This window comes from Chrysemys picta, chromosome 1 (assembly GCF_011386835.1).
Source record: "Chrysemys picta bellii isolate R12L10 chromosome 1, ASM1138683v2, whole genome shotgun sequence".
Taxonomy (NCBI): domain Eukaryota; kingdom Metazoa; phylum Chordata; order Testudines; family Emydidae; genus Chrysemys; species Chrysemys picta.
The window spans coordinates 234,825,610-234,838,337 of record NC_088791.1 but is presented as its reverse complement, the minus strand read 5'-3'; the positions used below and the strand labels follow the sequence as shown (position 1 = coordinate 234,838,337).

Sequence of the window (12,728 nt, the reverse complement as noted above, 5' to 3'; positions counted from 1 at the left end):
ACATTAAGCTAGTAATAATTTAATGGCTGATATAAATTTTAAATTGTAAATAAAGATAATATTTACAAGGGATCTGCTTATTATGACACATAGCATGAGGAAATTATAGTAGTTCATTTAAAAAACATTGTTTATTCACCACCCCCTAATGCAATGTGGCCACTACTTCTCCTTAGAAAATAATAAAGTTAGATGACCTTACAATAGCAACTAACTGTAGTTTGTCAGGAGAATTTAAAACTGCTATGAAAGTCAGTAGGAATCCAGTGAAGTCTGTTTGCTGATTTGCAGTTTTACAATTGAACAAATATAAAAATAATTATTACAGCATTAACATAGAAGAGATTACATCCTTTTTGGAAACAACAAAGTTTTATGGTCTGACTTTATGTAAGACTAATTTCATGGGTACAGTAGTCTCATAAGCAGCAAAATGACTGTATAACTAACTAACTATACCTATTGAGTTATGTTGATTTTGGTTTAATTTTATTGAACTGAGAGCTTGTAAATAGCATCAGATCAACAGCCCGGAAGTCTGAAGTCTTCTGTATACATTCACAGGAAGGATGTAGTATAGGCAGCACTAGTGCAAGGTTCCTTACATGACATCACACCATCACCACAAGCTTACTCTATACCTTAAAGGGAAAAGGTTAGTTCATCTAATTCTTATCATTTCAGCTAAGACTGACAACCTGACTCCAAATTGTGATGGTGGTTTGGTTATGTGGTTCCCTATTTATTAAGAACAAGACAGTGATTAGAAATTTATCTCACACAATTCAAGAGCCATCAGATGGCAACAACTTTCATTCACCCCAGCTGGTTAGACTAGGGTGACCAGATGTCCCGATTTTATAGGGACAGTCCCGATTTTTGGGTCTTTTTCTTATATAGGTTTCTATTACCCCCCCACACACACACACCACCTGTCCCGATTTTTCACACTTGCTGTCTGGTCACCCTAGGTTAGACCATAACCTATTCCCTGAACCACATCTTAAAACTATACTAAAGTGAAAGTGCACTGTCTTAATCCTCCAAATATTTTGTCTTTTTAAATTGTGATTTGCTAATAAAAAAAATTGGGAGAGTGTATTCAATATGTTAAAAATAAATAGGGTGAATATTTGTGTGCTTGAAAATTATATATCTGGATCTAAGTTATTTTATTCAGAGGCCAACACAGTGCAAGAATCATGATATATAGTTTCACAGGTTGTTGATACTGTCAAGCCAGGATGGAGTCTAGCACTCTGATAAAAAATGTAAGAGTTGGTTAATTTTCTGTGCTAGCCACACCCAAGCAAAAAAAATCACACATATGGCAAAAAATGTACAGAGTCCAGGATGCAGCAAAGCAAAATAGTGTAAAAAGAGAGATAAAAAGCTAAGCTATTCAAATCAGAGGAAAAATATCTTTAAATCTTCTGTTCCTAAAAGGAAGATGTCTGTATATTATCTCCAATACTGTTGGACAAAGTTTCAGTGGGCAGAGGCTCACAGGTGCATTTTAACCCATTTTTATTTGAATGTGTATTTCAGGGATTGGCAACCTTTGGCACGCGGCTCGCCAGGGTAAGCACCCTGGCGGGCCGGGCCGATTTGTTTACCTGTCACATCCGCAGGTTCAGCCGATCGTGGCTCCCACTGGCCGTGGTTCACTGTTCCAGGCCAATGGGCGCCGTGGGAAGCGGCGCTGGCCGAGGAATGTGTGGCTGCCGCTTCCCGCAGCCCCCCATTGGCCTGGGACGGTGAACCACTGCCACTGCACACAGTAATAGAAAAGCATGCACAAATGCAGGTGGGCACAGACAAGAAAATATTAATCGAGTTCTGCACAGATTGTGAGCCTTCTTTGAGAATCTTGCCTCATCTATGCAGATTAATTGCACAAATTGCAGTTACTGTACTTGTGTGCACAAAGTATTAAATTAAAAACTTGTTGTGGATTATAATTTATATACCAGATACTTATTTATCAATAGGATGTGGACAGTACACCATAACTGTCCAGATAATTTCTATAATACTAAATACAGAATACATTATTAATTAATTATTATTATTAACTTGTTTTACTTAGAAGCCCCAATCATGGGCCAGGTCCCCTTTGTGCTAGGTGATGTACAAACACGGTCCCTGCCCCAAACAGTTTATAATCCAAGTATAAAACAAGACACAACTGATGGATATAGACAGATGGGGGAGTAAACAATGAAACAAATATTAATCAGTTTGATAGTCAGGGGTCTCTGTACAGTAGCAGCCTAACCACTGGCAAGCTTTTTGTAGGCATCATGGCAAAAAGCAGACTCTGAAGAGGGATTAGAAAGTGGATAACGAGGTAGGTTTCTGGATGTTTACAAGGAGCCCTCCCAAGGATTCAGGGCAGCATGGGAAAAAAAACGAAGGTGTTTGTTTGAAAATTTAACAAGTGGGCAGTAGAAGCTGGCCTCATGGGGAGATCAAAGGGGAGCACTGATGGCTTGGTTATCAATGACAGATGATAAGTAGGGTGGGGACTGACCACGAAGAGCCTTGAACTGAATACAAGCAGCTTATATTTGATACAAAGAGAAGGGGAAGCTGGTGATGGAATTCAGAGAAAGGGTGTGAAATCATCAAAGCGACAGGCTAGGAAAATGATCTTTGTAGCAGCATTCCGAACGTATATGAGTAGACCAAGATTGCATTTGTCAAGGCCAGAGAGAAGGATGTTTCAGAAACTGAGGCATAAAATGATGAGACGCTAAATGACAATTTTAGTTGCATGGATGGATTGGAAAGGCCATATTTTAGAGATGTTATGCAGAAAGGATCAGCAAGATTTAGACATGGACCTCTCTCTAAGTCAGGGCCGCCCAGAGGATTCAGGGGGCCTGGGGCAAAGCACTTTCAGGGGCCCCTTCCATAAAAAAAAGTTGCAATACTATAGAATATATTCTCATGGGGGCCACTGTGGGGCCCGGGGAAAATTGCCCCACTTGCCCTCCCCCCCCCCCCCCCCCCCCCGGGGCGGCCCTGCTCTAAGTCCTCACATCCAGGCTAAGACAAAGATGATGATCCAATTACAGGCTTGAGTGACAGGCAAAATGGTGGTGTCGTCCACGGGGATAGAAAAAGGAAGTAGTATGAAGTGCTTGGGGGACAAGATTAAATGTTAGCCACATTTAGCTTGAACTGACAGCTGATGTCAGAAAGACTGGCTGAGATTTTATTATGGAAGAAGGAGACAGGTCTGGAGTACCAAGGTAGATCTGTGAGGCATCAGCATAGAGATGGTCATTGAATTTGGGTTTGCAATGATATTCCCCAGAGATAAGGTGTAGTAGAAGAGGGTCAAGGACAAAGCCCAGTTGATCCCCCCCACAAAGTTGGAGAGGGATGAGGACGATCCTCCAAAGCAGTGGTTCTCAACCTGTGGTCTGTGGACCCCTGGGAGTTCACAGACTATATCTAAGGGGTCTGCAAAATACTTAGACTGAAAACTGACTGAACTATATATACGGACAATAGATTTCCAATAGATTCCCATCATTATAAATGGAGTCTCCATTTGAAATTTCCAAAGGGGTCAGCACCTACATTTTAAATTTTTTAGGAATTAAAAATGAAAGAAGGTTGAGAACAGCTGCTCCAAAGGACACGCTGAAGGAGCAAATAAAGAATTCAGAAGAGAATTAGGAGACAGTCATGGAAGCCAAGGGAAGACAATATTTTAAGAAGAAAAGCATGGTTAACTGTGTAAAAGGTAGCTGACAGTCAAGGAGGTTAGAATGCAGTTCTGAGAGATTTGGTAAGGAAGGGGTCACTGGAAACTTTGGTTAAAGCAGTTTCAGAGGAGTGCAAGGGAAAGAATCCAGATGAAGAGCATTTAGAATTGGAGGAGAGGAACTCCAGACAATGATTGCAAACAGCACATTCAATGAGTTTAGAGATGAAAGAAAAATGGGGTGGTAGTTTGAGAGGCAAGAGGGATCAAGAGTGAAATTTTTCAAGATTGGAAGGACTAAAGTATGTTTGTATTGGGTGGAATCAGAAGAGAGTTGAGAGGTTAAGGAGAAGAGTAAGGTCGGAGATAAGAGTGGGTGCAAGTGAGATCAGGTGATGGGATAAGGTCACTGGGACAAGTGGAAGGTTTAAAGGAGGAGAGCAGGAAAAAAAGTCTGTGTCTGAAATGAGGGGAAGGAGGAGAGAGTTGTAGATGGGGGAAAGGGAAGGCAAACCCAGGGCAGGGGGGAAGGTCATGTCATATTTTATCAATTTTCTCATGAAAAAAATTGGCAAGATCCTGCACAGAGAAAGAAGTGGGCGCAGGAGGAAGGGAGGGTTTGAAGAGTGAGTCAAAGGTGAGAAAATGTGGCTAGGATTGCAGGCATGAGATGTGATTAAGAGAGAGAAGTACAGCTGATTAGCTAGGAAGATGGCAGAACTGAAAAAGGATAGAACGGATTTATAATGACAGAAGTTCAGCCTGATCATGGGACTTTTGCCAGAGACACTCCATAACAGGAGAGCAGGAATGTAGGAAGTGGATATTGGGGTAAGCCAGGGCTTGGGACTGGCAGAGCAGACCTTGCAATGAGAGGGGGGGGGGCAGAAAAGTCAAGGTTGAAGGAGAGTGAGGACTGGAGTGAATCAACAACGATATCAATGGAAGAAAGGTAAGAGGGCAGGGAGGAGAGGGCTGGAAGCAAACAAGAAGTCATTGACACTTATGGCCTGGAAATCATAAAAAGAACAAGTGACAGGGGTAAGAGAAGGGGCTGATGAGCAATGTTGAAGGAGACTAGGTGATGGTCAGAGAGGGAACTTAGCAACAGCTATATGGAGGGGGAGAGGAGAGAAGAGTCAGATGCAGAGCTGTTCAAAAGATCAGAAAGAGTGGGAAGGGGAAGGAGGGAGGGTTTGGAAGTGGCCAGAATGGGAGAGGAGAAGCCCAACACCCCCACCATGGTCTGAACCAGGGTGGAAGGTGTGTCAGGTGGGGCAGCCTCGGGAAGAGAGAGAATAGCTGCAGAGGCAGTATCAGACAAAGAGATCCAGGTCTCTGTGAGAGCCAGGAGCTGGAGGGAATGAGATAAGAGGAGACCTTCTTAGATGAAATAGCAGCCGTGTTAGTCTGTATCCGCAAAAAGAACAGGAGTACTTGTGGCACCTTAGAGACTAACAAATTTATTAGAGCATAAGCTTTCGTAGACTACAGCCCACTTCTTCGGATGCATACAGAGTATGCAAGTACTCCTGGTTTTTTTTAGATGAAATAGGTGTTCCAGACACAGCAAGAGAAGGGGATGAGGGGTGGATCGGGATAGATAGATTACAAATGGTGACATCAGAGGGGCAGAGGTGGTGGTAAGGATGGGGGTACAAAGGCAGGGAGTGGAAGGAGACCAGGAATAAGGCAAATCTCACATTAAGAGAGAATTAAATATAAACTGATGTTTATTTAAAGCTTTCTTCAGGAAAATGTTTTGGTCCTATGCAAGCCTAAAGTCATTTTAAATGTCACCCTCCCTCCCCCCCACACACACATCTGTCTTTGTATATCAGCATCAAAAACAGGGTCAATGTTTACCTTTTTCCATTAGTTAAGGAAAATGCAGACCAATTTTCAATAGTTCCATAAGTAGTTATAGCTTAAAGGTCAGATCATGCCAACCTTATTCATGATTAATGTCGCCATGCTCTTCAAATATTCCCATCAGTTTCAACTTCTTATTCCACTAGTAGTCCCATAAAATTCAGTCTCCTGCAGAGAGCACTTATCTTCAGTTCAGGAAGAAGAGACAGAAATAATGAGGGCCCAATGCCATTTCCCTCCATTTTCCATGTTAAAAAACCAGGCAGTTAAATCATGTAGGACTAAAGGATTTTTTAAGAGTTGTCAGCAGAATTGTCCTTGAAAGAAGTTCCAAACACCAATATGTTACAAAGTTAATTAAAACTTAGTATTTGTAATTTACAGTAACTAAAGATTTATATGGGATGATTTTTATGTTGGAATCTGCAGTTTGCTAAAGATTCAGGAAAGAATACAATACAAACTATCATTTTAGTTTCAAAGAGTTCCCATTATATCACTGAAAGCCCCATTACGTGTTGCCTACAAGGCAGTATAATAATATCAGTGTAGTAATTTTTTATTTATATGCAAAGAAAATCAAAGAATTTTAATCCTCTCATTATTTTATCTTTAATGTACAGATGAATTTTAACAGGCTAACTATATAAAAGGTGATAGCAAAAGTTTAAATTAAAGAAATTCATGTCAATGTTATCACATTTTATAAAAAGTAATGCCTGCAAGATTTTTTTAATAGTTAATGAGGTTAAAGGTTAAAACTAGTAGTAGCTGTCTGGAATTAAATGAAACAGTATTTGTCAAAGATTAAAATTTGATAGCCAGCAGGAAGGTTCAAGATATTGGCTCAGTTCTTCAAACAAAATGTGTTTTATATTTTTGCAAATTACTATCTCAAAAATTATAATTTAGTGAGCAAAAGAACCTCTCTTTTCTGTCTCTACCCTCTCAATATAGGTCTAGGGGGTTATTCCAAACAAGTCCAGAGTCATCTGAAACAGGTAGAGAAAAAATATCTACCTCTACTGTTTGAACCTACCTGTAAATGAAGACTCTGGTTGTCTTTTTTCCCCTCAAAAATTCAAGTTGCAATAAATTATCCACCAATCAGATCTAGAAGGGTTTTCTGCCCATTTTTGTGCTTGTAGCAAAGTATTATTTTCAGCAGTTCCCTTTAGAATCACTATGTATTGCTGTTATGAGAATCTTAGCCTGTTAATATTTTCTTATGAAGTTCTGAATAAATAACACCTGTTAACCATGGATGAGTATCGAATAAGTGCTAGGTTGGAGCTTTGCCTCATGCCCTATAAACAAAACAGTGAAGAAATCAATTCTTTACCTGTTTCCTCTGACTTCTGGAGACTGGGGGAGAGTGGGTAGTAACTTGCTGACCAGCAGATAATTAAAATATCATCCCAGCTCACCTGTGCAGGCTAGTGTGTCAAAAGGGTTGAGCACTCCCACCATCAATGATCTGTCTTGAGGATTAAGGGTAGAAGTAGGTAGCTGTACTCTCAACCCAAGGTCTGATTAGCCTGTGCAGTGGCATAAGGTGAGGGTGGTTGGTTATTATTGTCCCTTACAACTCTGTGCAGGTGGGTAGGCGAAGTCGGAATTTAGCATCAAGAGTCTTTCATGCCTAAAGAAATACACGTTGTGTTCTCTATCTCTCTGTGATACTTGTATCTTATGTATAATTTTGCATATACAAAATGCTGTACTAATATTAATTTAATCCATAATGCAGAGTTTCCAAATCATGGAGTGCAACCAACAGACTAGCTAGAGGGGTGCAGACAGATCTCTCAATTATTCTCAAAAGATTCATCTTCCATATTATTAAAAAAAAAACAAGCTGTTCTTGTTGTGGAGAAAACCTTGGAAATATGGCATGTAACTGACACAGAGCCATCTACCAGAGTTTGTAGAAAGCCTGAAATAACAGCTCTGAGGTATGAACTGCCCCACTCATCTCAATGGGTGCAAACTTAGATGCCAATTACACTTTAAATGTGAACATTATTAACTATAACACTGTTCATGTAAGAAGCATGAAAGAAAGAGAGGAACTATACTAAGAAGATCCACACTGGCATTTCTCAAAGTGCAAGTGGATAGGGAAAGGCACAAAGGATTACCCATGAAGGTGTGAAAAATGTATAAATCAAGATGCGTAAACCTTTAACAACACCTGGTTGGGTTTCAGAGGGTGATTGATTGATTTCAGTTTCCTGAAAGTGGGAAGGGAAAGAGGTTCAGCTTTCCAAAGTTTGGAAAACCAAAAATGCCAAAATTATAATGAAAGGACCTGTGGAATCAGTTAATATTGCTATCCTGATTTTGTAGATGGGAGAAACTGAGATATTGGGAGGATGATTGACTTGCTCAAGACTGTACAGTAAGTGTCAGATTTGGAATTGGGACTCAAAGATTCCTGCCCTCTAGTCCCATGATCAGTCCACTAGACCACGCTGCCTCTTTAAAGGAGCTATGAAATACTTGGCACATTCTTTTGCTTTAATTAATCAGATATTCCCCCCCCCAAAAAAAATAGTTTGAGTGGCTGAAATATAGTACTTATAGTATAGTGCTGTTTTAGATATATAAGAATAACTTATGTCCTGGCACATTTTAGCTCCTCATTCACCAAGCACAGAGTTGATTCTTCTAGAAAGAACAGAAATTGGGGAGAACGTCTGAAATTCCCCCCCCAAAACAAACAAACAAACAAAAAAACCCTCTAAAATGTGAGTACTCATTACTTTCTCTAATCCTTGTTTACCACCTGAGATCTGGTTAAAGAATATTATTTTTCTCCTGTTCAACAAAACTAAATGTTTTAAAAGGTAAAGCATATAAAAAATTCTCCATTATTTCTTCCAACTGTAAAATAATTTTTGTGTATTACGTGATCAACTGTTCCTTTGAGTTCTCAATTTTGTACTACTTTTTTTTGTCTGAATGTCAGATGGATTGCTCCTGAATTGCAACTGAGCAACCTAAACCTGTGTGTTTAATAATAACAGACAACATTTTTATAAGGGAAAAAGTTAATTTTATGTTAACTAGTAATATTAGTATTGGTATTTAACATTTATGAGACAAATTTAAATTTAAATAATGTTTTGTATCTTCCAAATGCTTTGGATATATGTTGTCACTTCATTTGAAATATTTTAAAAGTTGCCCTTTGATAAATGTAGCATTTTTGGCATATAATCAAAATATTTCAACACTATCTTTACTATAGCTAGAGTTGATAACCCTGATAAAAATGGCTTTTACATTTATATTTTCATCTGCAATTCAGTGTCTAATCTGCATTTTCCTTTGCTTCCTGCAGCCTCGAAAGCTTTCACATTAAGTAAACAAATTAAAATCAAATGCATCTTTTAAAGCAAGAGACTGACTTAGGCCCCATGAACAAAAAAGTGTACCATGATGTTAACAGACAGATTTAAATGAAATTACAGGAAGTAAAATGCAGTCGGTTGACTAGCTATGGACTGACATTTTCAGCAAACAAATGCTATTTTTGTTCCATACTGTTTTCAGTCCATCTGAGCAATTCAGTAAACACTCTGCAGTAGTGACAGTCAACCCGAGATGTATACGTACCATTTTTAGCACAGTCAGCAACAGAAGAGTTTGGGGAACAGAGGGTCATTTACAGCACCTAGGACAGCTCCTTAGCATGGAGCTGTATTCATTCCAAGGCGGTTCAGTACGCAACTGTACCCGCTACCACGAACCAAAACCAACCCCTCATATCAGAGAATGAATTGCCCTTTGGCACATTTGAGGCATTATAGACTGTGCTGGCCAACGTCTTAAAGCTTCCCAAATCAACAAGAAGCACGTTCCAGCAGCAAAGATAACGATCTCCAGGGACATCAAGTTTCCAGCTGGATCCTGCTGTACCTAACGTTCACCTGTAACATATTCCCGCCTACAAAAATGCCCCCAGCAGCATCCAGCTCTTAAATGAGTCCTAGAAGCGCTGGCAAACGCTTCCGCCAGGTTGATTGATTTAAGGACAGCTTCTGGTTACAACTGCTCAGCTATTCATTCAGCCATAGTCCACTGGACCGGTCCCTCCCAACAGCCAGAGCTAGGAGCTCCTACCACAACACCAACTAATACACTTCAGTCCCTTGTCTTTGGGGACCAACCACACCCCAAGCAGCTGCAAAACCAGGATAAACAAACACAACAACACAACCACCAGCCCCAAGCTATTTGCATACAGAAGACACCAGCTGGGGACTTACCATGTTGACTTCAGAAACCATGTCGATACTGGCAATGTCTATGTTCATCCCCACGCACACAGGAGGTCCTGGGGAGGAGGAGGAGAAGCGATCAGCTCCTACCCATCACTTCTTACCCACAGAGTTGTTGGAAACACGTTTTCCCTTAACAGGAAACACTTTCCAGGCCACACAGAGACTAGCTGAACACAGACACACACACAGACACAGGAACGAGCCAGACACCGCAGCTCCGTCTGAACAGGGCAACTCACCTCCAAAATCTGGCCGGAGGCGAATGTCGTAGCCTTTCAACAATTTATCCACAGTTTCTTTCACGAAGGACATGTTCCCCGGATCGTTCACGCTGTGGGATAGATGGGAAGTGGGGTCGGGAGGCGAACGATGGGGATAAAGAAGAGAAAAAGAAGGGGGATAGAATAGGGGAAGAGTGGGAGATAGGAGAGGGGAGATGGGGAGAGCAGAGGAGGGATGGGGGGTCGGAGAGGGGAGAGTAGAGGTGGGATAGGAGAAGGGAGAGGGGAGAGCAGAGGAGGGATGGGGGATAGGATAGGAGAGAGCAGAGAAGGGAGAGGGGAGAGCAGAGGAGGGATGGGGGATAGGATAGGAGAGAGCAGAGAAGGGAGAGGGGAGAGCAGAGGAGAGATGGGGGATAGGATAGGAGAGAGCAGAGAAGGGAGAGGGGAGAGCAGAGGAGGGATGGGGGATAGGGGAGATGAGGAGAGCAGAGGAGGGATGGGGGGATCGGAGAGGGGAGAGCAGAGGAGGGATGGGGGGTCGGAGAGGGGAGAGTAGAGGTGGGATGGGGATAGGAGAAGGGAAAGGGGAGAGCAGAGGAGGGATGGGGGATAGGATAGGAGAGAGCAGAGAAGGGAGAGGGGAGAGCAGAGGAGGGATGGGGGATAGGGGAGATGAGGAGAGCAGAGGAGGGATGGGGGAGAGGCGGGATGGGGAGAGGCGAGAAGGGGAAGCGCAGAGAGGCGAGCAGGGGGAAGCCGAGGGGAGAGGGGCAGAAAAGAGAGGATCAGCTTGTTTTCCTGCCGAAACGCAGCCCTTTAACCCAGCCGCGGCCGCCGGGCGCGCTGGCTCGGAGCAGCCCCTACCTCTGGGCGCAGCAGACCACGGCCACCAGGACGGGAGCGGAGAAGATCCCGAAGATCCTGCCTCCCCCAAAGCCCCACATCCCTCCGCTCCGGGCTCCCTCCCCGCAGCAGCCGCCGCCGCCGCGACCCGAGAGCCGCCCGCTGAGGAAGAGGCGGAGGCGACAGTCCCCCACCCCCCACCCCGGCCCCGGCAGCCGCCCGCACGCCGGGCTGCAGAGACCCCGGCGCCGGGCTGTGCCGAGCCCCGGAGGAACCCCCCACCCGCCTCCGCCGGAGCCCGGCTGCCTGGCTCCCCCTCCCCGCCTCCCGCCCGCCCCTTCTCCCTCCGCCCGGGGAGGGGAGGGCTCCTCGGTCTGGGCGGGCGGGGGGAGCGGGCTGTGCCGGGGCCGGGGGTCTCAAGTACTGGGCGAGCGGAGGCTTCCCCGGCTCCTCCCGGCGGGGAGGGAAGCTGTGCGGGGCTGGCTGCTGTGCCACCGGGGGAGCCCGAGAGCCGGCGCCCGGCTGGGACCCCGCCAGCTGCAGCCGCCCCGGCCCCGAGCTCCCAGGAAAAACCCGGGGCAGCCCCCTCAGCCCGGCCCGGCAGCGGGGCAGGAGCCACAGGTGCCCCGGAGCTGCTCCCGCCACTGCCCGGGGGGTAACCCCGCCCCGCTCCCGCCGGCCAGCGCGCACTAGGGCCCCAAAGGCCGGCGGGCTGAGCCGTGGGGGCAAAATGCTCAGTGCACCCGTGACCTGGGGCAGCCCGTGAGCTCAGCGCCCGGCGCTGGGTGCGAGCCGCTTCCGCGCGGGCAGCGATGCACCTACGCCCAGGGCTGAGAAGTGAGCGCAGCGTCCTTCGCCAGCGAACCCCTGGGCCGGGCTCAGTGAGTGCCCCCCATGGTCACAATGTCCTCCACCAACACCCCCCGGAACAAGCTCAGCCAGTGCCTCAACTCGTGGCCACAGCTCCCTCCATTAGTCCACCCCTGACCTGGGCCAAGCGGAGGATGCCCTTTCCTGGGTGCAAACACACGTGCACCCACCAACAGGGCTGAGAAATGAGTGCCGCCCATGCAACTAGTTTCTTCCGCTCACTGGTACCCATGAGCAGGACTGGGTGTGGAATGCAGCTTCCCCCCAAGTCCCACTCCACTAATGCATCTGTGGATTGGTGTGCGCAAGGATTGGCAGAAGGGTGATGAGGCAGTTAACCTACAGATGGGTTTAGGCGAGTTTTAGGAGTTCAGTAGAAGTGCCTGAGAATGGCGGTCCCCGAGTGGGCAGGGAACCTTTGTGGAAGTGGCTACAGTTCCAATTTTCAAGAGGGTCCAGTAATTTTGAATATCCAATTTGAGGTATCTTGGGCCTGTTTTTCACAGGTTCTGAGCAACTGTAGCTCCCACTGACTTAAATTAAAATTGTGAGTGCTCAGCATCTGGGGGGCAAAAATCAAGCCTCTAGCTGTCTCAACCCTTAAGCATATTCCCTGGGCTCAAAAAACAAAACACAAATAGAAAGATCCTTATGATTTTAAGGCCTGACATGATTTTTGAATGCTTGGGGTTGGCCATATTGAACCTATGTCTGCAAAGGGAACCTGCAAGTTGAGGAGAGGTACCAAGAAACCTAAAAGAAGGAAGAAAAGATTAGAGAATGCTGAAAGAATACACCTTGTATACAATATAATATTGCATAACACATTTAAAATATCGAGAACTTTTCTTAAATAGTCTATTTTATAATTGAAATAATATTCTTTAGAGGATTCAGTACAGCTGATTAATG

At 44.5% G+C, this 12,728-nt stretch overlaps 1 protein-coding gene across 2 annotated transcripts in view; it reads right to left on the bottom strand.

Annotated features, from left to right (window-relative positions):
* GABRB3 (gamma-aminobutyric acid type A receptor subunit beta3) overlaps nucleotides 1–12,728 on the bottom strand; it is a 259,983-nt gene that overhangs the window by 141,801 nt on the left and 105,454 nt on the right. The window contains exons 1-3 of one of the 2 annotated variants that reach the window (XM_005283304.5): nucleotides 10,968–11,633; nucleotides 10,119–10,210; nucleotides 9,865–9,932 (exon numbers count right to left, since the gene is read on the bottom strand). In XM_005283304.5, coding sequence (XP_005283361.1) covers nucleotides 9,865–9,932; nucleotides 10,119–10,210; nucleotides 10,968–11,047 — 240 coding nt within the window. In that variant the 5' untranslated portion in view covers nucleotides 11,048–11,633. Of the gene's footprint in view, nucleotides 1–9,864; nucleotides 9,933–10,118; nucleotides 10,211–10,967; nucleotides 11,634–12,728 lie in introns of those variants that run through there. The other variant, XM_042840835.2, reaches the window with a different exon arrangement.